At 38.5% G+C, this 26932-nt stretch overlaps 1 protein-coding gene across 2 annotated transcripts in view; it reads right to left on the bottom strand.

Moving 5' to 3' along the window:
- The window catches only part of LOC139982074 (tyrosine-protein kinase BAZ1B-like), a 32332-nt gene that overhangs the window by 4134 nt on the left and 1266 nt on the right, over positions 1–26932 (bottom strand). Inside the window, exons 2-24 of one of the 2 annotated variants that reach the window (XM_071994595.1) lie at positions 26737–26912; positions 21862–21964; positions 21646–21682; positions 20267–20353; positions 18933–19012; positions 18204–18369; positions 16157–17404; positions 14899–15047; positions 13967–14125; positions 13278–13395; positions 12715–12883; positions 11217–11320; positions 10145–10312; positions 9432–9583; positions 8655–8809; positions 7955–8120; positions 6148–6450; positions 5574–5738; positions 4600–4768; positions 3347–3476; positions 2211–2479; positions 788–856; positions 281–459 (exon numbers count right to left, since the gene is read on the bottom strand). In XM_071994595.1, the coding sequence (XP_071850696.1) occupies positions 281–459; positions 788–856; positions 2211–2479; positions 3347–3476; positions 4600–4768; positions 5574–5738; positions 6148–6450; positions 7955–8120; positions 8655–8809; positions 9432–9583; positions 10145–10312; positions 11217–11320; positions 12715–12883; positions 13278–13395; positions 13967–14125; positions 14899–15047; positions 16157–17404; positions 18204–18369; positions 18933–19012; positions 20267–20353; positions 21646–21682; positions 21862–21964; positions 26737–26912 (4521 nt within the window). Of the gene's footprint in view, positions 1–280; positions 460–787; positions 857–2210; positions 2480–3346; positions 3477–4599; positions 4769–5573; positions 5739–6147; positions 6451–7954; positions 8121–8654; positions 8810–9431; positions 9590–10144; positions 10313–11216; positions 11321–12714; positions 12884–13277; positions 13396–13966; positions 14126–14898; positions 15048–16156; positions 17405–18203; positions 18370–18932; positions 19013–20266; positions 20354–21645; positions 21683–21861; positions 21965–26736; positions 26913–26932 lie in introns of both variants that reach the window. The other variant, XM_071994594.1, reaches the window with a different exon arrangement.

Here is a 26932-nt window from a genome sequence, read left to right as displayed (position 1 = left end):
CCTTGAACTTGCTGGTTGTATTTTAGATTAAATGCTTCGATTCACAATCACCTTGGGCTGTGAGAAGGGTCACGGCAAAAGATGTATATTTGTTCATATAAATAAAGAATTTATGTATTACTCAGGTGTTTAATTGTAAATATTACACATGCCATAGAAAAGATGGAACGTTACAACCTCGTAACTCATAGCCCAATATTAGGCCCGTTATAGTCATGATTTTTTCTCACAATTTTGACACAAGTTAATATCATAGAATGCCGCTGTAAATGTAACATACCTAGGAAAGTTTCTCATGGGAGGTTCATGGCAGTCTTTGTGATATGCTGAGTCACACTGAGTACATGTGATCGTCTCGTCTCCCATTCCACAAACACAGCATCCGCTGCCGTCTCCCTCCTCACTGCCGTAATCATCAGAGTCTTCGTTCTCTGATTCTTCCTCATCTTCTTCCTCTTCCTAAAGATGCATGACAATAAACGGTAGGAAAATTAAAGATAACTAATCAATGGGCCGCAAAATTAACGATGGAAGAGTGATAGGAGAAATAATGAACAATATGAAGAATGAGCAGTGCAGAGATAAAATTCCCCAAATCAAAATGAACGAATGCATGGTAAAGATACGATTTTAAACTCTAGGTGATCAGCTTGAGCAGTGAGAGCTGGTAATGTTATGAGCCACGTGCCACCTGTCACTCTGTAAAGCGTGTTTAGCACTCCCAACACAACCCTTCCATATATTATTTTGATCCCCCCTGTTCTCACATGAAGTAACATGTTCTCACCTCTGATTCCTCATCTGTTTCGACCATGTCCTTGTAGTTTCTCTTTCTTCCTGGTCTCTGCGCCAACGGCTAAATACAAACCAAAACACAAAGAGACACCATCAGTTATGTTCAACTAGGAAGTATCAGTAACAACCTTAAATTCAATGTTTTGCAAGAAAAATGAATAAAGAAAAAGAGGAATAAAACAACAACAAACCAACAAAGAAAGGAATAAAACACAACAATATGAAAGTGATTAATTCTTGCACTGAAAATTTGACTATTGTGCACAATTTCTCTTTTAACTCAACCTCCCAATGGTCTTTTCTTAAGCTCAACATTTCCAAAAGCAATATAACATTTCCAGCTACACTATGTGAATGAGAAAATCAAAGCTTGGCCTCTGAGTTTTTTCAAAAGTTTGTTTGTATGACAGTTTTATCAGCTAACACAGTGTGGCTTTGCCGTCACTGGTCACGCAAACAAATCAAAACTACAGTATGAAATGTTTCCCAAAAGGTAATGAGGGCGGTATTGATGAACTTAGCGTTCATCGACTCTTGATGTGCGATCTAATTAATTCACTTTAGCTCCGGCTTTGAGTACAACTGTATGCTGCCCTGTTGGACGAATCTAACTGTAATAGTAACTACCAAATTTGCGATCCGCGTTAAAGACCTTGCCAACTTTGCAATCTGCGTCCTCTTCAAGGTCAGTAAGAGTTACTCCATACTTTCTCTTTTGGGAAACCAAAAAGCTCTGAGCAGCATTATACTGTAGATTATATTCAAATTGTCATAACATCCTCTGACTCACTGGCACAATGCTGTCATTGTTTTCCTTCTTCGAAATCATGTTCATCTTCAGATAAGCTACAGCAGGGAATCATTTATCCAGTATAGCATCGCATAATGTTATATAGGAAATGATCAGGTTGCGATACAAGGGCAAAGAGGTATCACAGTTTTTGCACACAGGAACAAATAGTATTGTAAAAATGATAATCTCACGGCCTTCAAAACAGCTACACGGAAATTGAACACCAAATTATTCCCTGAGCTGTGCTAAAACCTTGATGACAACATCATGAACACAAAAGGACAATGTTCTCTAGGAAACAAATCTACCCATAAACAGTGGTAAAACAACTGCAGAAAGAATACGTTGCCACAACAAACGCAAACGCTAAAACCTTGATGACAACATCATGAACACAAAAGGACAATGTTCTCTAGGAAACAAATCTACCCATAAACAGTGGTAAAACAACTGCAGAAAGAATACGTTGCCACAACAAACGCAACTGTCATACTTACATGTCTTCCTTCATATGTTGATCGTTTTATACCCTTACGATTATAAGAGATGGAAGCTAAAACAATGACATAAGAGAGCTAAACAAAAAGTGATAATTTAACGAGAAATGGCCATGAAAACTCACAGCACAGGATGGACATTTCCATTCTCCAGAGGGAACAGAAGTAAGGGCAGGCCTGAGACAGAGTAAGTGGAAAGGTTGGTTGCATTCATCGCACAGGAGAATTTGACTGGTATCGCCCTTCTTACGACAAATCTTGCACTTGGCATTCTCAGACGATTTCTCCCACTTCACGCAGACTTCAAAGATGCTTAATAGAACGTGTAGCCTGGACATTGTCACAGCACTCTTCACGGAGTCCTGCCACTTGTACAGTTTGTCGCTGAGCTTTCCTGAAGTGGGAATACGTAAAGAGCAAATATTAGGGAGGGAGGGTATCAATGTAGTACAGGACTATAATATAGGTTAGTTACATCAATCTTTGCTTCATGGTAGATTTTATTTGCAGCAAGCTGTGTTATGTAACTCTTGCCATAAAGTCAGTCTGTCTGCCTTTGTTATTTATGCATACTGCCACTACTTCAGTCTGAGGTACTTGGGGTTAAGCAGTTAAGAAGGCAAACCAAAAATAGCTGTCGGTCAAAGTAACAGGCCATGGTTGTAAGGAGACGAATATTTCCAACCCAATAAACAAAGATTAATCCTACGTTGGACTCAAGTCACCTTTTGCCTCCGAGATTTATGGACATTGATAATTAGTAAAATCAGGGAATAATTAAGCGTTCCAATTTTGGGTAGCAGTTGAAGGCTTTGAACCTTGTCTCTTATAATATACTGTGGTCTCTGTGTTAAACACCTGCTATGCATCTTCTCAATTGTATAGCAATGTGCCCATTTTGAATTTTGTGAATCCATACCGGATAAAGGATTCTCTAAATATGATGACAGATTACTTTTAATTGACATTCCTTCTACAGCTTCTCGAATTTTGTTGAACTGACTAGGTTTCCTTGCCATTCAAGGGTTTCAAATATCTGTTACATAGCCTTGAGGATAGGCTTCTCCCATAAGAAACTTAATTACATTCGTTGCAAGGATATTCCTGATAAAAAAAACGTCCATTACAGGAGTTCTCATTTTAACAATAAGCTAAAGAATTTTATTAGCCATTGTGGAATATTTTAAGGTTATGAATGGAACTATACCATTCGCATGCAAATTTGCTGAAAGTTTCAGTATTTTTTTTTTTTAAATCTTACTGTCTTCCTTCTCCTCTGTTTCCTCGTCCTCCTCTTCATGGTCTTCACCGCTCTTCGTCTTTGGTGGCGCCATCATACCCTCTAAGAATTTAGGATTGACAGATTCTTGACTCTCCAATACCAATGAGCCCTAGAGGTGGAAAAATTACAGGATATTACATGGTAATAAACATATAAGAGGTATATTTTAACTAAATAACAGTCGTCCGATCGGCCAAGACAAACATATCTTCATCTGAACGTCATCCGACTGACAACTTGTTTCCCTAACTTCAGACTTTTTTACTTGAGAAAAGAATGCCAAAATGTTTCATGTTTGCGATGGTCTTACAAAAGTTAAGGGTTTCCTGTTCTAGACTCATATAATAACAAAGTGTTTCAGTGTTAGGAACTTATATGATCAAAGTATTAAACCAATCACACTGAGGCATGTAAAAAGCAGGAAAACAGCGGTTGTATTGGAACAGCTCTCACTGGGCTGAACGCATTGTTCAAATGTTATCATATCACATATAGATATTTGCTCCAAAGAAGAAGTCAATAGATCAATCCTGTGATTTGATTGGCTTATAGTCCAATCTAAACGACCCCCACAGTCTTTTAGTATGTATACTTGGTACTCATTATACAGGGACTATTTGCCAGTTTTGACGGTTGTCAAGGTTACGTGTACTTTGTAAACACCCACCTTTGTAATACCCACAGATCATAACGTTAGTATGTTTCGTCACAATTTCATCGTCACAAAATACGCTATGAGATCGTCAGCATTCAATAATTATTCCTTAGGAATTTGCTCGCAGAAAAATGAATAATATAGGTTCCTTGGGGCAATTCTTTCAGGGATCATTTGAGAAACATCAGTGTCAAATCTTATCTGCGTGTAAACTTTCAAAGATGTTTGCTATTAATGGAATATGTTGATGGAAGTTCAAATGGCTAGCCTTGTTCTAAACATCAGTACAGCAATACAAATTGAAGGTGTGAGGCAAAAAAACTAAGTATTCACAAATATTAATGACTATGTTATGTCATTTATGTTTAATAAGGGATAGGCAACTTTACACAAAAAGGGTGATGGAATTATTGGTGGGGTAAAATGCAAATTTCCTCAGATTAATCCACTACGTAAGTGTCGACATGACGATTAACTGGATGGATGAAAGAAATCAAGATGGGATGGAAAGTCTATTGTTGTCTTAACATTAATTATAACACAGAAATTAATTAGGTCAAGTATTTGTCAATCTTACCAATTCTTTAATACTAGTAGCAGCATTGAGTCTCTTCTCCCACTTCTCAAAGTTTGCTACACCACCTAGGTTTCCTTGCCTAACATGAGTTTCAATATCTTTCATGTCCTCCTTAAATGACTCCAACAGCTCCTTAGGCCCATCAGAATCTCTGAGCTGGGGTCCAGATCTTGAAAGAAGAAAAAAGAAAAAAAATGAGGGACATCCTTGTAATTCGTGAAGCATTTTTTTTAATGGAATGAATAAGGAACTGACCACAAGAGAAATGAAGGAATAACAGAGCATTGAGTGTGTGAAGATATGGTCTGCTATATACTGGCTACAAGTCTGAGGATTTTGCAGTTTGCAAGTTTTTTTTATTTTTTATTATTGTCATCTTTAATGAGGGTAGTCCTGCTCAGTGCAGAAGCACTGCTTTCCAGAGGAGCCCTCAATACAAAATACATACAATATAATGCAGTAGAAAAAACGGTAAACATCCAAAAGCACAAAAAGGACGGCAAAAAGATAGACAAACAAATATCAGATATCTAAACAAAATAAATAAGTTTTCATATTGCGTTTAAACATATCAACATTTGGCAAGCATTTCAAATTTGGTGGAAGACTGTTCCATGACCTGCCTCCAGAAAATCTAAATGACCTTTTACCATTCCCAGATCTAACAGGAGCAAGTAAAACATTATTAGAGCAGCTAGATCTAGTTCTGTACAAATAGCTATCTCTCAGTAGAATAGTATTATCAGTAAGGTAAGCAGTCACAAAAGAATTTGCATAAACTTAAATTGTTCTGCGAGTAGAGACTAAGAATATACTCACATGACATAACATGAGTGACATAGAGTAAGGTTACATGTTAACAAGAACATTCCAGCATCAATTGGATTGGCACTGTATTTTAACTCTTTTGATGTAACAGGATCATAAAATAAAATTTGTCATTTTTTTAAAAATTTTTAAACGTTTACACTCACCTTCTTGATTGAAATATAAGCTTGCTAATATCACTGTATCTCTTTGTCAGTTCTCCATAGAGGGCGCTCTCTCTGATACCAGCATTGTTCAAGCCTTCCATCAGAGTATCCAGCTCTTTGACTGTATCATACTGGAACCAAAGATTCTGTCCTTCTTTTGGATAACTGTCAAGAGCCAAAAAAAAAGAGAATAAGAATTACGCTTCTTAACAAATCCAGAGGGCAGAAGCAAAAGATTTACATATTGGTGGAGCTGTGGTGGGTTTGGGATTTACGATAACAGCGAAACATGCGACTTTCACTTGAAGGGTAACACCGCATCATTAATTTAAAACATAGCTGACGAAAAGAAATGTTAGTGTAAATCCACTGGCCATCTTTCATCACAGAGCCACTTCTGATTTTCAGTTTCAACAAGGTATTATTTTCCTGTATAGATTAAAGAAAGAGGGGAACATCTTAATTTACTTAACCTGGCATATTTTTCCACTGACGTGATGCAGGAGGGGGGAAGGGGGTCGGTTACCCCAGCTTGACTTTTAAATGTGCCTGAAAACATTATTTTGTCACAAACCTTTTCTCCACGCCATCCTCAATCAGATCATTCTCTCCAGCTTTAGCGTTTTCATCTTGAAGACCGTTCTCATCCGTTTGAGAGGTAGCAGGTTTGTAATCGATATCCTGAACGGCCCATCCTTTCTCTATAAACAGACCGGGTGTGACCGTAGAGAATACCCAGTATCTGTTATGATTCCTATCGGTTCCAATCGGTAGCTGCCTCAATACTGATTTAGCAAGTTGGATACCTTCTTCAAAATTCTTTTCAAAGGTTAATTTTTCTTTCTGAATTCTCATTTCTTCCTGTTCTTTAAGTCGCCTGCAAATGAAATATGATGGTTTTGTTTGCTTCCGAAAATTTCAAAACTATGTTAGACTTTTCTGGGTACATTCGAAAGTAGAGATTGCAGTGTTGTAGTCATGGAAACTGATTCTTCTTGATGCAGCTGATTCTTCTTGGTGTTTCACCCTGGCCATTGGTCTAGCTTATCTCTGGAAAACTATTTCAAAGTATCGTACGGTCCACACTGACCTCAATAACTGATCCTAAACTAAAACTGTGTGCTAAATGTTGTCATAAAGTTTTCTGCCCAAACCAACCTTTACAACTTAACACATTCAAATTATTAGCATGCTAGATGTAATCTCAAACCCCAAATATTTGTGTGCTAGATGATTTCAATTCCACCTTGGGGGCTGGAATAGAAGCTTGCTTCTTGGATGCTGAACTATTGCAGCAACACTTGAAGTCTGATTCAGCATTGTTCTGTACATCATGCATTGTTATGTATTGTATTGTATTCTGTTCTATTGTATTGTACTTTACTGTATTGTAAAGTACAATTGAATTGCATTGTATTATTATACTGTATTCCCTTATTGTATATAACATGGTACTACATTGCATTGTTATGTATTGTACTGTATTTTATTGCATTGTTTTGTACTTTATTGTTCTGTACTGCATGTATAAGTGTTTTGTATGCCCTTTTATTGTATTGCATTGTGCTATATGGTATTGTAACATTGTATTCCCTTATTGCATATAACATGGTACTACATTGCATTGATATGTATTGTACATTATTCTAATCCATTGTTTTGTACTGTACTGCATTGTATAATTGTATTGTATTCTCTTCTACTGTATTGTATCTTGACATTGTATTGCATTATTGTATATAACATTGTACTACAATACATTGTTATGTATTGTAATGTATTCTATTGTATTTTATTGTACTGTACTGTGTATTGTATTGTACTGTACTGTATAATTATATTGCATTCTCTTCTATTGTATTACGCTATTGCTTTGTTAAAGTGTTTTGTAGTATTGTGTATAGTATTGTACTACATTGCATGATTGTATTTTACACTCTACTGCATTCTTCTCACCTCTCTAAATCCCTCTTGGCTTGCTCCTCCTGCTCTTGTATTTTATTTTATTGTACTGTGTATTGTATTGTACTGTACTGTATAATTATATTGCATTCTCTTCTATTGTATTACGCTATTGCTTTGTTAAAGTGTTTTGTAGTATTGCTAGTATTGTGTATAGTATTGTACTGCATTGCATGATTGTACTGTACACTCTAATGCATTCTTCTTACCTCTCTAAATCCCTCTTGGCTTGCTCCTCCTGCTCTTGTATTTTATTGTACTGTGTATTGTATTGTACTGTACTGTATAATTATATTGCATTCTCTTCTATTGTATTACGCTATTGCTTTGTTAAAGTGTTTTGTAGTATTGCTAGTATTGTGTATAGTATTGTACTGCATTGCATGATTGTACTGTACACTCTACTGCATTCTTCTCACCTCTCTAAATCCCTCTTGGCTTGCTCCTCCTGCTCTTGCTTTGCCTTGGCTGCCAGTATTCTCCTCCTTTTAACAATAGAGGCGAGATCCTCTGGCTCTTCCACAACAGGCGGTGTATCTTTCTTTGTTTCCTCCTTCTTGGCTTTCTTCTTTGCAGGTTTCTTGACTGAAAACAAAAGAAAACAAAAAGAAACATAACAATAGATCCATCAATAGGGACAAGAGTGATGTTATAACAACATCAACAGTCTACATGCCATTACCAAAAATGGTGAAATTTCAATTCGTTTTTTCTTATGCTGCATTCATGCAAAAAAGCTAAGGTTTTTTTTCTTCTCCTTACTGTTGAGTTGGTATCTGGTATGGTAGCTTGTTTTAACTTATAACATTTTTGTTTTCTTAGCACAGTAGAGGATAAGTTGGTCTTTGCCTTTTGCATAGTAATATCGACTTTTAGGCATTTTGTTTACCATGAAATACTGGAAAAAGGATCTGTACACACAATAAATACTGCTCATTTTAGTGTGTGGTTTACGTTGGTCAGTTTGTACAGTATTTTGCTATCCTATGTATAACATAATTAAAGCAATCCTTTAGAAAAATCCAAGTTAGAAAGCATCAGAATTGTAGGATGAAAAACACTGGCAAATTATTTTTTTTTCTCTTTCTTCATTCTGGACATTTTAGAGTAATTCTTTACCTTCTGGTTTTGATCCATTTGTCTCTTTTTCTGCTTTCTTCTTCTCTTCCTCCTCTTTCCTTTGTTTCTGAGCAGCTTCCCTTACCTCTCTCAATCGCTTCTTCTCCTCTCGTTTTTGGTCGTTCTTCAGTTTAAGGGTTTGCATCTTCTGACACCTGGAAGGGATTGAGGAGGGAGGAGAAGGGTTAATAAAAACATAAAGAGAAATGAGACTGTAAAACATTTTACTTTGATGAAACCTCCTTGAGTTACTTTAAGGTTCCCCACGCAATGAGATACTAAAGTCCCCTGAAAATGTCGTCCATGGCGTTTCCAGAACCAAGAAAACACAGAAAGTGGCACAAGTGTACTTGAAGGCAACCAATTTCTTATCTATCATTATAATCAATTTACATGTTCAACAACCATGTTGCAACAAGGTTGCAAAACACTTTTAATCATGTTTTCATTAATACTTCATCTTGACAGAAAACAATAAAAAAGACATTTTTTGACAGGCTGGACACAAAAACTAGTGATAATATAACAAACTCTATTTGTATCTTCTCAAGGATGCAAGAGTTTGTTTTGGCCAATTTTCGAAACTATTAGGCACCTGGCTCTATCTCATTTTGCAGCAGCTTTTTACATCAACACTACCACATGCATAAAGAAGCTGAGACATGGACCAACGGTTTTAATATTTAGTTAACGGCAGTCTGCTTCCTAAGTCGTGACTCTGAACAGTCGTAGACTTTCTCTGCTGCTGATTGGTTAATATTTCTAGGTTCCCCTCACCATAATTTTGCAGCTTTCCGTTGCTTGTCTTCCATGTAATCTACCAGGGAATACGTCGACAGGATTCGATTACAGACGCAGACCATCAGCTCGAGCTTCTCCTCGGGTGAAAGACTGAAAAACTCTGACGTTTCAAGCAGCTCCACCAGATCCTGAGGCTTTTGAAGAATTGAAATTTATCAAAATTTGTCTTTCTGTTTCATAAACAAATGGTTCTGTCAGATTGCTACGCTTGGGAGAGAAGTGTTAAAAAATTTGGAAATATTAATCTGGATCATCAAAGGGGATATGTTAGGAATAATGTTAACATTAATATGTCAAAGATTATGTAATGTTAATTTTCTGTACATTAATATTATGTACATTAATGACCTGTACCACTTCTGTAACCCGTTTTAACAGCGGTAGATCGTCAATAGGCATGTATAATCCTCTGATGGACCTTCCAAACACTTTTCCCCTCAATACCACTCAGAACAAAGCCTGATATACTATAAAAAGCAACTCTTACAACTAACCTGCCAATGTGTTGCCAATTGTATAACATTTACAATTTCTCATATTTTCTTAAGTAAAACTGAAATTTTGACTCTTTTGAGGTGTAAAAAAAACGAGCATTAAAAAAACAGTTTTTCCATTCAATTTTAGATAACTTTACTTAAAGTTCTCACTTTCGCGTTTTTTTCGGCAAGTTTAGACAATTTGAGACTCACAGCTGTGAATTCTCCTTCTTCTTGGTTAATGGAGCTGGTATCACTTTCATAGTCTTTAGATTCGACTGTATCAGTGTCTGCCTGCAGCAAGCTGAGACGGAGAAGTTCAGAGGCTGTGTGCATGTTAACTGGAATATCAGATAGCTTCATCCCTAACTCAACAAAGTCCTGAACAGATGGAGAAAAGAAAAGAGAAATAAAAGAGGGAATAAGGAAGAGGAACCAAACATTTACCCCTTCATGCTTTGATGTGTAGAATACTGTACCCAAATCTAACCATGGAAGGCCTTAACTGACTATGCATTCCAGGTTAGAAACAGAGAGAGAGAGAGAGAGATGCAAAGTTCGTATGAATATGGGTACTTTAAGTTTGCTAGAAGAAAAAATCACCTCTTATCAGAACAACTGAAGTTTTATTCGTTACTACAACAAACAAAATTAAATTAGAAACAAACAAAAGAAGAGCCCTTAATAAATTAACAAACAAGATCATTTTGTGAAGACTTCTTGCTGTTCTGGATGAGAAGTTATGTTTATACTTCATTAACAGTTTTAAATTCATGAAGAAAACTCAAGCGCGGAGAGGGGGTGGAAAAGTGGAGGGGGTCGGAAAAGGGTAATAGAAATTCTCATCCAATAAAAGCGCCTTTACTGAATGCAACTGTTTGCATTTTTGGCTGCATACTTCTAGCAATTTTAAGAAACCTTCAAATAAGTTAGCAGTTCATCAAACAAGTACACTCCCATTTATCTCTGTTCTTTTCATTAAAAGGGGCAGTAATGGGAGTTAACATTTTTGGACAAGTGAACAATTATGACTGAACAATTAATTAATTCACTTTATCACTATCCTTAGCACAGACACTTCTGCACCAGTATATCATGTACAAAAAGGAAATTAGAATTCTCAACAAGAGTAACCAAATTTCTTCATATCTGAAACTAAATATGACTATATGTCCAGCCAGTGATCTGCATTGTTTTTGTGTTTGTTTCACTTGTTTTTTTCTTCCTTTGTTGTTGTTGCTTCCCTGTTCTGTTTCTCTTGTTTATCGGACATGATCTGCCTTACCTCTGTAATTTGGTCCTGAAGTAATGTTTTAAGCAGGATAACCATCATCCTGGAGAGGTAGGCGAATCCTTCTTTGTCGCAGACTAGAGCCTTCATGAATGAATCTGTGACAGAAACAAGACATTCAGATAACAACATCAATAAATAGGATAAAATGTGCAATGTTATTCTCACAAAGCCTTCATGAATGAATCTGTGACAGAATCAAGACATTCAGACAATCATGAGCTCACATGCTCTGAGCCTGTAAAACACAATCTTGAGTAAAATATACTAACTTTTGATCACTCTATTATAGTTATGAGCTATACACATATAAACCTACCGACACTATTCCAAGAAGATATTAAATAATTTTAATAAAGGGTGCAATTATGGTAAGCTAAATGGTGACACAAAACACAGATACCAAAAAGGCTGCAGTCAAACTATCTTTTGTAGGCATAACCTAGAGACATACACACATGTACTTGGTAACCTTACAGACACAGGCCAGATGATATATCTATAATAATGCTGTATACATATATATCATATAGACATGAAACAACATATAGCCAGTCACAAGAATCTCTCACAATCCTGATTATTTATATGCAAAGCTACATGTGTAAAGCTACAGTCATCCACTCCTAGATAATCTTGCAGAGAAGCTACAATGTTACTCTACAGACATAATGCTGCAGCCATGTGTCTATACATCAGCTCCTAGACAACATTGTAAAGAAGCTACAATGTTATTCTACAGACATCAGAATGCTGCAGCCATGGGTCTATACATCAGCTCCTAGACAACATTGTAAAGAAGCTACAATGTTATTCTACAGACATAATGCTGCAGCCATGTGTCTATACATCAGCTCCTAGACAACCTTGTAAAGAAGCTACAATGTTACTCTACATACAGAATGCTGCAGCCATGGGTCTATACATCAGCTTCTAGACAATCATGTAAAGAAGCTAAAATGTGTTTCTCTACAGACATAATGCTGCAGCCATGGGTCTATACATCAGCTCCTAGACAATCTTGTAGAGAAGCTACAATGTTACTCTACAGAAATAATCCTGCATCCATGGGTCTATACATCAGCTCCTAGACAACCTTGTAGAGAAGCTACAATGTTACTCTACAGACATAATGATGCAGCCATGGGTCTATACATCAGCTCCTAGACAACCTTGTAAAGAAGCTACAATGTTACTCTACATACAGAATGCTGCAGCCATGGGTCTATACATCAGCTTCTAGACAATCATGTAAAGAAGCTAAAATGTGTTTCTCTACAGACAGAATGCTGCAGCCATGTGTCTTTACATCAGCTCCTAGACAATCTTGTAAAGAAGCTACAATGTTACTCTACAGACATAATCCTGCATCCATGGGTCTATACATCAGCTCCTAGACAATCTTGCAGAGAAGCTACAATGTTACTCTACAAACAGAATCCTACAGCCATGGGCCTATACATCTGCTCCTAGACAATCTTGTTAATTTTACCTGTTGTGACAGGGTAGGGGTCATTTGGCATGAGAAATCCACTGTAACAGTTGAGGAATTCAACCACCATAGCGATATCACCAAAGAGTGTATTAGGCAGGCCCTCTGGAAGGGGGACTGGTTTCGGCACTATCAAAGGCTTTAAATCGAGCACCTGGTCTTCATATCTCTGTAACAGAAACAAATAGGCAAACATCAGTTGTTTTATTTCTAAAATGACATCATATCTCACTAAGCTCAAGAACTGCTAAGTGTTGTGAGTTTTTCCCAGGTCCGTTGGCAATATTCCTTTGGAGAAAGTATTCCCAGTTTAACGACTTACCTTAGAGAGCATAGCCCATGCTACAGCTTACTTTAGAAGAAGTTACCATGACTGCATGTTGCACCAGATAGCATTAACAAAACTTACTTCAGAAAGCATCTCAAATACCACCAGTTACCTCAAAAGGCATTACATCATAAAGCATTCCTTTTCTACAGCCAACCTTTGAAAGTATTACATTGTCAATAGTTTCCCTTCAGCAAGTACTCTCTAAGAAGGCATTACCATGGAGACAACTTACCTTAGCTTTTTCCTTTTCCTCCTCGAGCTTCTTCTTTTTCTCTGCCTCCCTTTTCTTCTTTCTCTCTCCTCGCTTTGCTTCTAAAATCTTTTTCTTCTCCTCTGGAGTCATCTTTTGCCTGCCATAAAAGAAAAGAAAAGAAAAGGAGGTTAGATCACATGACAATATCCATGACAACACATACCATGATAAGTGCATTCACTAATTTATGGAACAACCCTTACCCATTTAAATGAAGCATGAGTAGGTCAAAGGTGGGCACAAAATGGATGTTACGGGACACAGTGGATATCTTTACTCCTACTCCCAGGAGAAGCAGTTATTACATAATGGCGTTGTATGAAAGATCAGAACATTTGAGGACACTGTCCATCCCGTATTTTGAAAGATTGTCTCAGCAGTAAGCCCTAAGCCTCTCATCTCCCTAGATAACATACATTTCATGATTTCTTGCAATGATTTCATGATTTCTTACGACCCACAACGTATTAATAGGGTTTTGAAAACCTTGCGGGCCACAGAAAATGTGCCAGCTGGCTACATGCGGTACCACATTTGCCCCATGTGTGGTACGAGCTATCGATAACATGGGATGAATGGTGTAAACATGATTGCTAACTTTCATCATATATAAAATACATTGGTCGCAACACAACTGCCAGAGACCTATCCTATCTGAAAGTCCTCACCATTTCATCCTGGCCTCAAACACCTGGGCCCGAGCCATAACGTCCCCTTGTATGAGAGGTTTAAGGGTTAGGATCTGTTTCTTGGTCAGCATTCTTGCAGCTTGTCCCACCAGTCTATTATATAGGCTCTTGTCATTTGCCCGCTTTGCCCTCATCATTCTGAAAATGTGAATGAAATCAAGATAACAATTTTACTTAAAAAGAGAAAAATAAGGCAATATAACCATATATATATATATATATATATACTAGGCTGAAATTCCAAATGGCATTTTTGTAGTATTACAACTAGGTGTATATTATTATAATTCAATTATATAATGACCATAATGGGTTAGATCACCATTATTGCATGCCTGCCTGGCACTCTCTGTAATCATGCACACAAGAAAAAGTAAAATAGAATAGATAAGCTGCTTATAAGTCTTCTCCTTTTTGGCAGCTGTCAATCATATACACATCTTGAAGCCTATTTTTCTTCTCTAAAAAGTTTAGTTCTCACCAACCCCCCCCCCCCCCAGGAAGAATCAAATCTTGTTTTACAGACACACATGCATGACTAACTTGGCAGCTATCAATCATCTACACATCCTGAATCAATTATCTGCACATCTTGAAGTTTGTTATTTCTTTCCTTCTCCTGAAAGTTTACTTCTAACCTCTCCCCACCCCACCACCTCCCCTTACCCTCCCCTTCCCCTACCCCCACCACTCCCCCCAAGAAGAATCAACTCTTGTTTATGGACCTAAATGCATGGCTTATTTACTGAAAAGAAAAAAAGGAAAAGCCAAACTGCTCTTATGAAGCCCTCTCCTTTGATAATGATTAAAGTCTATATCTTTGCCTTCTCCAAACAGGTTAGTTCTCACCGCCCCTTTCCCTGCCCCAGAAGAATCAGATCTTGTTATATTAACCCAGATGCATGACTTACTTAGCAGCTATTGGAGGTTCCCTGGGTGTGAATGGTGGAGTAGGCTTGGCTATCTTGTAGAGGATGAGGGCGTCGTCATCGCTACTGTTGTACTCAGGTTGTGTCTTCTTCTTGCTTGAAAAGTTGAAGAGTGTCACTTGCTTTAAGGACTGGTGAGAAAAGCAAAAGGTTCCAAAAAACGATCACAAACAAATTAAACTATATTAAATATGAAAACAGATCATGAAGAGATTTAGGGGGGAAAAGTACCTGGAGGTTTACAAGGACACAACCATCAATTTGTTTTCCTTCCAGACGATATTGCTGTGTGCTTGATGCTCTTTAGCAAGATCTGACTCCGCAGACATATTTTGACCTAAAAAATTTTTGTTTCTGGGACACCGTGTCGCACTTTCGACTGCTTGCATGTGATCCTGCAGAAATCTACAATACAAAAAGTAACTTGTCACTAGCACAGACTTGCTTTGGTTTCTCATATCTTTGTGCAGTCTTTCCAATAAAAAAAATGCAGTCTTTGCTCTTCTGGATTCTGTTAATATTTTGAATGTCTATCATTTAGTTGTGCAACAGGTACAAAGTTAGTCCCAATTTGAAACATTATCATTGCGATGGGTTTTTCACCTTATTGATGGTATTTATTAATAATTTCCTAAACTATATTTTGTTTCAGGGACTTGCGCAAATGTTACCACAGTTTTTTAAACAAATTATGTTGAAACATAATTAGGTGGCTATTTTTTTTTTCTCTCTTTAAAAGAGGTAGAGGAAAATATATCTGTACAGTAGAGCTCAAGTATAGGATAAAGAGGGGCAAGTCGTGTCTTGTTTAGGAAAAGATTGGATGTTCATCCAAATTGCAGAGTATGATGGTAATTTTACAGCTTTCAAAAGGATACCAAGCAATTTTCAAATATTTGAAAGGGCACCCTCCAAGCCAGTAACCATGAGACCACATGTGAACCTGTACATAAACATACTCACTATTCCCCACACATGCTTCTGACAATTGTTTCTGACAAAACTATCGCAGTGCTCAGATTCTGACAATTTGTAAGCCTTGATTTAGTTTGATAATTATGAACTTTAATGGTAGCGATCATTTTGAGGGCACCTACAGCAACTTGATCGAGGCAGTACCACAGTTTTTACTAGTTTCTGCTATCAGTAACGGACATTACGGCAAGTGGTAGGAGCAGCTACAGCGAAAAAATTAATAAATAGGCCCATGGGAAACTTAGAGCTTAACAGTGTTTCCTACCTTTGACTTTGAAGCTTTTAGCGATAACTTCCTCTGCTTCAGCGGAGTCTTCTTGACGACCGGCGTCTTCTTCGGGGATGTTTTTGAAACTTTTGTTGGACTTTTACCCTTCCCCTTCTGGCTCTTTACCGGGGTTCTCGATTTAGCCGGACTGTTCGTCTTGCCCCTCGCCCCGTCGCTAAGCTTCTTCTTCGGTGAAGACTTCAGCGACCTTGCAAGAGTCGCCAAACTCACAGATTTTTTTGACGGAGAATTCTTGGGAGTGGTTAACCCTTTCTTTGGTGATAATTTTGCTGGTGATTTTTTCAAGGGGACAGATTTTCCCTCCGTCTTGGAAACTTTCGCAGGGGATGCCTTGACGAGTCTGTCTGTCTGTGTCGAAGGCTTCTTTCTGACCACTTTTGCGTTTCCTTTCTTCGCCCCCACGATAGATTTTTGCTTAAGTTTAGAAGCGTCGACTTTTGCAACTTTTGTCCCGCCGACGTTAGCTCTCTTTTTCGTGACCGCGACTTTTGTTTTTCGTGGACTAGGCGTGGCTTTCGTAACTGTTCTGTCTGCCGCGGTCCTTTTAGAAGTAGTTTGACTATCCTTACCTTTACTCATTGATAAAAAATGATCTGCTAGAGTCCTCCTGACGGGTGCCGGAGGTTTCGGCCCCCTCGGAGGGGAAAGTTTCTTGGATAGGTCCATGAGAATAATGTCAGAGTCTGAGGAATCCGACGACTCGGAAGAATCGCTGACTATCTCCACTGTCTGTTCAATGTTCACTTGCTTTCTGACAGATTTGCTCTTCGTCCCCCCTTCCTTCTCAAGCGTTTCCACTTTGGTCTTTTTCGACCTCTTTTGCGTTACTTTAAACCCTTCTTCCTTCACCGAGCCCAGTGCTCTTAGGACGCCCTGCTTCGTGACTACCGTTGGAGGTTTTTCTGGCTGTGGACTACTGATGCTGGATGCCTCCTCTGGGGTCGGGCTGGCCGACCCTTTGGTCTTGGCTTGAGGAGAACTGTAGCTGTGATCCAAGAGGACCTTCTCCGGGCTCGGAGAAACGCTGCTGGCGTCTTGGTACTCCTCACTGTCCGTGTCAACGATGACGACTGGATTAGAATCTCTCTTTGGAGGGGTCTTCTCTCCATCAGCAAGGTCTGCGTTACACCCATTCTCCACCTTTGGTTTCTTAATGGCTTGGGCGTTGGGGCTTGTCACGGTCGGCTTACGTTTCGCAGCACCCTTTAAACCACGGATGGATATCTGCAACCAAATGAAGTTAAATGTCTTACACATTGAATAATAAATATCTTTTAACTCTTTCTTTCTACTGCAGAGAAAGTTAACAAGTTTTACTTACAGAGAAGCAAATCTAGGCAGATAAAAAAAGGACACTGAAATAGATTTCCACGAGAATGTTTGCCTCGTTAACAGACCTGTGTCAAAATATCTGCTTCTAAAATGTCCATTATGACCACACAATCACTGTGTTCAAATCTTAAACCAGTTTGAAAAATTTCTGTTATTTAAGGAAACTTATCTAAAATCATTCTGAAATATTAAGCAGTAGGCTCCTGGGCACTACATTGTACCACATCTCACACTGGGGGACTTCCCATTGGGTGTAGCCACAAACTGGCATACTCAACTATATTCACAACTTACCTTGCAAGTCCCCAGTTTTACACCTGAGTGAAGAGAGGCAATGGAGATAGAGTACCTTGCCCAAGGACACAATATAATGATCTGGCCAGGACTAGAACCTGCAATCCTTAGATCACTAGTTCATTGCCTTTGGCCATCGCCTTCAATACTTACGTTAATTCCATGCTATCATTCACCAGACCCCACTTATGACCTACAGTACTACAACAGTTTGTCTATAAACTATCAACAATGGGAAAAGGGGGGGACAGCACAATGCCTGACTCGACTGAACGCTGCTGGCTGACTCAGACAGTGTGTGGTCCATGTTACATGAAACAGTGGATTCCTATAACTTGAATATACGTGTGATGGCACGAGCTATCCCTCGCACCACAATTCGCAAACTGAAACTTACCCGGGTGGAAGGCAGCATGGTCTCGATCAACTTATTACGAATGTCCAGAGCTTTGACCACATCTGGGGTCACCACCCACGTGCTGTTAGACTTCGTCCCAGCCTGGAGAGCATTGGAGCGGATCAACAGAGAGATGAATTCTGGTGCAGGAACATCTTCACATCGGCTGCGACGGAAGAAAAGAAAACGTTACATACATGGCAGTCCTATTGTGTCTTTGTTGAAACTGTACGAGGAAGCTAAGAATACCGTGCAGAATACCATGCAGAATACAGTGATTAAATGTTTGAATCTGTTGTTTAAATCAGTGAAAGTTTCTCTTATTGTATGAATAGCTCTTACACATCGTCCTATGGGAAAAGAGTAGATACCTGCAATCCATGGTGGGGGATGGAACCGTGGAAGACATTTATGCTGCATATGTGATGCCGGTACATTAAGAAGCTCAGAATACCAAGTTTAAGCCCCCACAAATGTTGGGAGAAACCCGCAAGGGCCTATGGATTACAACTTACACATCTGGTGGCTCCCAATTCAACTTTTGAACTCAAATTTGGTATCTTTTCAATTTAGAACAGAATTGTACAAAATCGTTGACACAATGAAGTGCATACGAAGATTTCAGATACAAAGTGGTTGAAAATATTGACATTTTTTTATAAATGTTCAAAAAAAGATCAAACAGACTTTACATCATTGTTTTAATTCAGCTCTTTCTTCACAACTTACATAAGATCTGAGGCAGGTACAGAGCTTATGACCTTGCCAGTTTTACCACCAATTTGAATGTTGTAGTAGAGCGGTTTATTCTGGAGAGAGAAAAATAAACTAATTAGTAAATATAGGAGAAAAATACTTTATCTATGCACAGCAGCAAGTTGATAGTGAGAACAACAGCAGGATAAGCTAATATTCCCATAATTCATCTTAAGATCAAGATGTTTGAAACACAGAGCAAACTGATGGAGCATCATCATCATGATCAATTCCTGCCTGGTTCATTACGTTATGTCCTTGGGCAAGATGCTTTATCTCACTTGCCTCTCTCCACCTAGGCAGGGGTTAACTGGGTACCTGTGAGGTAACTTTTCATTGGGCACAGTTAATAATTGCAGCCCCCTGGAGGGATTGTCTCTGAGACAGGTTATCATTTACCAGCGGTTATACCAGGTCTGTAAAGCACTTTGAGACCTATCGCTGGTATAAAGTGCTATATAAAAATCAAATATTATTATTATCATAAGAGAGAAGTTGTAGCCAGTAATGGTTTTACCACTTTGGGATTATTTGTCACATTTTTTGAACAGTTCCCTACTGCAAGGTCACACAGAATGACCTGATGAAGTTTCAAATAATATTTTCTTATTAAATAAATACAACATGTACAGTAACATTTTTAATAGTTTAAACAATTTAAGGCAAAACACTATATGAATACCATAGCCATGATGAGATGAATGATTTTATAACAAACAAAAAAAACAGTTCATAATCTTCTTATATATAAGTAACAGTGTTCATTTCAGACGATTCCAAGCATCTGTTATGGAGATCCTGAAACATCCAGGTACAATAACCAACCAATCATTCAATTCCATTCCTTTATGATAGTACGGTACCCTACATATTTGTATCACTGTACGATATGGTAGATACGTGTTCAATCAAACATTACAAAAGTTATGACCCAATTGCATTGTATTTAAGAGAAAATGCTCCAAGCACGACAAATTCCATTTACAGTAATAAAATACACCAATGTGTGATAGAAGGCTGCACTTTTTTTTTTTTTTTGGTCTCCTCCTTATCCAGACACCCTTGACCTGTAGTCCATGTGTGAGTTTAGGAAAAACTACTCAAACCTGTAGAAATTACAAATACAGTACTAGTAAAATACACTGATATATGAAAGAAGACTCCTTTTTTTTTTTTTGGGGGGGGTCTCCTTTAGCCAGACACACTCTACCTGTTGTCCAGATATATCGAGACAATCCAACCTTTAATGTTGCATATATGTATCTATCAATGCTAACAAAATGATGTGAAGTTGAACTAAAAATTACCTTGTTTGACTTGCTCTTTCGTAAAAGCTCTGGTTCGATGCTGTGGTTCTCTTTATCACTGGATGGAGACCCATTACAAGTCTGGTTCTGTAAGATACAGTAACAGGATAATTAGCATAGATTCTAGAGAATTGCTCTACTGGCCAACATTAAATACAGCATACTGTTAAGTATAGGATACTAGGGCAGGATTCTGCCTAGTGTTTACACGGGTCCAAAAATCCGGAACCGGGTACCCGAGAGCCGTTACCCGTCGGGTATCCGGGTACCCGGAAAAAAATTGTTTACCCTCGAGTATCACGATTTTCAAGAAATGACATATTGGATGCTATTATAAATGAATCATATTCTCTACTGACAATGTTTTCATATTCAAAAACGTAAGTGTAAGATAAGGTATAAAACCTTCCTCAATAATTTCTATTTTCTATTTCTTTCATTTACTTGTTAATATTATTAACATTACTACTAACATCGCACTGCCGTCGCTGCTTATGCTTGCTCTCCACGTCTATTGATCACACCATATAAATATCCAATTTAGTTCGTAAACAGTTGTTACTACTACTATCTATTATGCAGGCACAGGGTTCGCATTAGCCGCGAGATTGCACGATTCGCGCAATTTGATCGCATTTGGAATAAATGTTTAGTAAACAGCCACATGCGATTACTATTTTTTAGTTATCCCATCTATAATCCGTAAACGTCTCGTAAAACTCCTTGTCAGCCTTTCCTTCCATGAAATAAAGAATGAATAAATAATAATTTCTTCCACATGGTAGCCAAACACCACACCACACTAAGTCAATGAGAAATCTAGCTAGGCCTAACCATCTGTTTATTTGCTGAAATTGTGACGCAGTTATAAGATATCCATGGATATTTTCATAATTACTGTTACGTTCGACCACATGGTTGCCTAACACCACACTAAGTCAATGGGGGAAATCTGCCTAACCATCGGTTTGCAAAAAAATATTCACACTTTGCGAAGGATTCGGGTAATAATTTAAGAACCGGTTAGTATCGCGTCGGGCGGGTGCCTTCGTTATTGCTGTTATCTTCGACCACATAGTAGCCTAACACCACACTAAGTCAATGGGAAATCTGCCGAACCGTCGATTTGCCAATTTTTTTTTTTTTTAAATCACACTACGTAGGATTCGGGGGAATAAATTAGGAACCGGGTAGTATCGCGTCGGGCGGGTACCCGGATAACCCGTGCAAACACTAATTCTGCCTAACTGGCTAACCTTAGAAACAGCATACTGTAGGTATAGGATTCTAGGGGAGGGAACTTCCTTACTGGCCAACCTTTAATGAATACGAGAATGTACAATATTAAGTAACGTACAAACATGAAAGATATTACTTACCGGCTCGCTTTTAACCTGCACAATTTTCCCCTTTACTCTGTGAAAAGAGATATGGAGAAAAAATCATAGTAACACTGGGAATTCCTTGACAATTTTGTACAAATTTCACTCTTAAAAAAACACAATCAATTCACCACATGGCAATGTATAATTATTAACTTCTTCTTTTATATCTCAGGTATTGCCAGAACAGAGTACCACGTCATTAATACTTACATTTTCCCTTTACATTTAGCTAGTTCCACGACTTCCCCGACATGGAATTGGGTGTTGAATTGTTCCTCGATTCTGTCAACTAAAAATTCTAAAGATCCAGTACCTGAAAATTAAACCAATAGCAAATTAAATCAGAAGGTGAGCAAGACAGAAACAATTTCTGAGTTTCTTTGTCATAGATTCTCCAACAGGGAAGGGCATAGCAATGTAGGGTATAGCAGGGAAGGGCATAGCAGAGAAGGGCATACTGTAGCAGGGAAGGGCATAGCAAGGAAAGGCATAGCAGGGAAGGATGTAGCTGGGAAGGGTATAGCAGGGCAGGACATAGCAAGGTAGGGTATAGCAGAGAAGGGCATACTGTAGCAGGGAAGGGCATAGCAAGGAAGGGCATAGCAGGGAAGGGTGTAGCAGGGAAGTGCATAGCAGGGAAGGGCATAGCAAGGTAGGGTATAGCAGGGCATAGCAAGGTAGGATATAGCAGAGAAGGGCATACTGTAGCAGGGAAGGGCATAGCAAGGAAGGGCGTAGCAGGGAAGGGCATAGCATGGATGGGCATACTGTAGCAGGGATGGGCATAGCAGGGAAAGTAGCAGGGAAGGGCATACTGTAGCAGGGTTGGGCATATCAGGGAAGGGCATAGCACAGGGTTGGCATTTTCCCGGGAAAAACCTGTTTTTCCCACTAAGCGGTAAAAACCAGGTAAAAACCGGGAAAAACTGGTAAATACCGGTAAAAACCGCCTCCGTCTCGAAAACTAGTATTAATTGTCCGTAAAATGCAGGGTCATCAGTAGGCACGATATTGTTTCATGACAGGCATATTTTATTGAATATGGGAGTTTCTTAGCTTCATTTTGAGCTATTTTATCACATTCTTATTCTACTTTTTGTGGAAAAAAGAGTATTTTTCGTATTGCACATGTATAGTATTCTGTCACGATCTCTTTAACAGTATGCATTGCCTATTGCCCAAACCATTATAGGTCTACACTGGGACATTCACCCCTCCTAAATTCTTCAGGCCTATTATGTGGCATGAACAGCGGAGGATAGAACGAAGTGGCGAACCATGGCATCCAAAGCCTCAAAGGGACAAGGAACCATATAATAATATAATATTATGTGCTCAGACAGTTCATTCCATTCCATTAATACAGTAGGCAATAGTCTATTGAGGTGAACTTCAATCCAGGGGGCTCAATAGAAACTGCTTTGAAACTTTGTAAGGCACATGGGCCCAATTAAAGTATTAAACGCACAATGGCCCTATGGAGCCATTCACACAACCAAACTGTTTACCTTGATGCAAACATGGTCCAATTATTATACAACTTCATGCATGAGTGATTAAACACTTTGAGGTGGACAGGTGAGGTGATACTGGGCACTTCCTGTGTATAGGCTAACTGAAGAGGTAGGAGTATCAACAACACAAGTAACTGTTCCAATTGTTACTTATTCTCAAATTAGTTGATGTCACAACAGTCACTTAGTACAGTGCCTATAAGCAATATAAGCATAGTACAGTGCCTAGTGCGAAGTGTGAACAGAGTACAATTTATCGCAGACATGAAGTGATCGTTCTTGGATGTGAATCATCATTTGGATCTGAGCGGACTAATGTGGCATGTATAATATGACGAACCATAGCCCTAGGAGGCACCAACAGTTTGATACGAGTCCATTCTCTATATAATGGAATTATGCATCTCGATAGGAAAATAAAGTTGGTTGATTTCAGCATCCAATATATTATTTATTTGAATTATTTATAATAGTCTAATCGGTAAACTCACAAGTTATAGATCATAGCTGTTCTTTGGATGTAACCCAACCCCCTACCATAAGATGCCATTTTCTTGTAGATTCTATGCTCCTCCACAAGTTCCACATGAGTTTTTAGGAATTCTATATAATTTGAGGTTTTTCCCGGTTTTTCCCAGTTTTTCCCACTTATAGGTGGGAAAAACCTCCCGGTAAAAACCGGTAAAAAACTTGTTTTTCCCGGGGCGGTAAAAACCGGCCAACCCTGGCATAGCAGGGAAGGGCATAACAGGGAAGGGCACAGCAAGGTAGGGTATAGCAGGGAAGGGCATAGCAGGGAAGTGCATAACAGGGAAGGGCATAACAGGGAAGGGCATAGCAGGAAAAGTAGCAGGGAAGGGCATACTGTAGCAGGGTTGGGCATAGCAGGGAAGGGCATACTGTAGCAGGGAAGAGCAGATTAAGGAAGGGCATAGTAAGGAAGGGCATAGCAGGAATGGACATATCAGGGAAGGGTGTAGCAGGGAAGGGCATAGTAACGAAGGGCATAGCAGGGAAGGGCATAGTAAAGAAGGGCATAGCAGGGAAGGGCATAGCAGGGAGGGAATGGAAGGGTGCATAATGAACATTCTTCTTGTACGTCTGTTAAAAGCATACTGCTTAACATTTTAATTGTTTGGACTGAATGGCAATTTTCACAATAGCAGTAAATGCTAAAAACAAATGCAATGAAAGTTGATCAAAAAGCACAGGATATCTTGATGGGAATGTGTGAGGTGAAGGAGGATTTGATGATGGTGTTCTGTGTATTGTACGTCAATAGCAGATATTAAATATTCAATAGAAATCAGAAATTAAAAGTAACAGATTTCTCTTAAAATAGCTGAAATGTCACGAACTTGCCAAACACATTTCTATGGAACGCCAAAAGGTCCACAGTGACATGTACCACTACTAACTTGACATGTACTACTACTAATTCGAAGTGTACTACTACTAATTTGAAGTGTAATACATGTAAAATGTCGCGTACTACTACTAATTCGAAGTGTACTACATCTAAAATGTCGCGTACTACTACTAATTCGAAGTGTACTACATCTAAAAAGTCACGTACTACTACTAAATTGGAGAGATGGCGCTATTCACAATCTTTCCGATAGCATGTCATCGAGTTGCGCATCTGCATTAAAATAATGATGAAGAGAACATATTCTTCAATACTCTGTTGATTCAAATGTCTATTTTACAGTTTATACCTTTAAGGTCTGTGGCAAATATAGAAAATAGCATGTACTTTGGCACAGCTGGGGAATAAAAAGCATTCTTGACATTTCAATGACTGGGAAATTGCTGCTTGTGAATAATAATGTGTATAACAATTTTAAGAGTTAAAAACTGAAGTTACATTAAGCACATTCTTGGGGATCGATGGTTCCACCTGCTGGGGCTTCGAAAACTTGTTGCTTTGCCACCACTGGATTTTATTTTTGTGATGCCCAATGGTCACAGACAATGGTGATTATAGTATTAGTAATGAAGGCAAGGAGAAGGGGAACATTCAGGAAGACTGACACGTACATATATACTCCTAATCCTACGCATACTAAGCTCTGCACAAGGGCGTAGGAACCGGGGGGGCTGGGGGGGCGCCAGCCCCCCCAGTGAAAAATGTGGAGGGGCGGAAGTATCATTCCGCCCCCCCAGTTCGCAAGTCAGAAAACCCCTTTTTCATTTCCAAATGAGAAAAAAAATCTCATTTGGAGCACCAAATTGCATCTAAGGCCAGGTGAAAATACAAAATTTAAGTTTACAAAATGGAGTGGATGTTGAAGTGTGCTATATTGCACCAAATTGCATCTGAGGCCACCTGGAAATGCAAAAAATTCCAAAGGGGAGGGGGAAACCCCCTCCCCTTAGACCCCTCCCCCAGGCTGGCCATCAGTCTTCAGCCCCCCCACTCAAAAGTACCTTCCTACGCCACTGGCTCTGCATATACACACATTACTGTGCCAAAATCTAAATTTAAACGGTAACGTATATTTGGGCTCTTAAGTTATGCTCGGAATTAATCCATGACCTAGTACTTAAGTAGGCCTATATCCAGGCCATTTGTAGAACACCTAAAATGCATACGGTACTAGACCTGTATATAATTTAAACAAGTAGCAGTTTTGGAATATCATTTAAATTAGACACTATATCCTAGCCGCAGCCTGGCCTAGCATATAGAAAAAGTCTAGGAAGCCTAACTTAAGCTCATTAACAGTAGCACCTCACCGGTCTTTTCTGAATGTAAAGCAGCATTTTGCGTTTGGGCGCCGTTTTCTATTTTTTTGACATGTTCATCGAGTTTTTGACATATATATATATATCAAATACACCAGTTTTTAACTCTTAAAATTGTTATACCCACTATTATTCACAAGCAGCAATTTCCCAGTCATAGAAATGTCAAGAATGCTTTAGATTCCCCAGCTGTGCTTAACTATATGCTATTTTCTATATTTGCCACAGACCTTAAAGGTATAAACTGTAAAATAGACATTTGAATCAACAGAGTATTGAAGAATATGTTTTCTTCATCATTATTTTAATGCAGATGCGCAACTCGATGACATGGTATCGGAAAGATTGTGAATAGCGCCATCTCTCCAATTTAGTAGTAGTACGTGACTTTTTAGATGTAGTACACTTCGAATTAGTAGTAGTACGCGACATTTTAGATGTAGTACACTTCGAATTAGTAGTAGTACGCGACATTTTACATGTATTACACTTCAAATTAGTAGTAGTACACTTCGAATTAGTAGTAGTACATGTCAAATTAGTAGTGGTACATGTCACTGTGGTCCTTTTGGCGTTCCATACATTTCAGGGTTCCCAACACATGTCCATAATATTCCTGAAAAACAACATTGTTGACTTTGCATGACAGAAAGTACGACATTCTGTGAAATATTTTCATTTTTTTTTTTTATATATCGTTAATTTTTGGTAATATTCCATTTTCACAAGTTTTCCATGATAGTGTGTACTCTTAAGAAGGACTTCATAATTTCTGCAATTTGATAATCCATGTATGATTAAATAACAGTTACAAAGCACTTACTGTGATGTACCATTTGCAGAATGGTTTTCTGCAGTGGTATTGATATATTTTCCCCTACAACATTTTTGTACTGGAGTTCCGAGGCATGAGCTTCTTCATACGTTAACCCTGAGTCTCCGCTGCTTTGACACGTCCAAAGCGGCTGTTGATAGAGAGCAAGTTGCTCCTTATACTCTCTGAACAACGATAATTATGG

This window comes from Apostichopus japonicus, chromosome 16 (assembly GCF_037975245.1).
Source record: "Apostichopus japonicus isolate 1M-3 chromosome 16, ASM3797524v1, whole genome shotgun sequence".
Classification (NCBI taxonomy): Eukaryota; Metazoa; Echinodermata; class Holothuroidea; order Aspidochirotida; family Stichopodidae; genus Apostichopus; species Apostichopus japonicus.
Note: the sequence above shows the minus strand (reverse complement) of the source record. Positions and strands in the feature narration are given on the sequence as shown.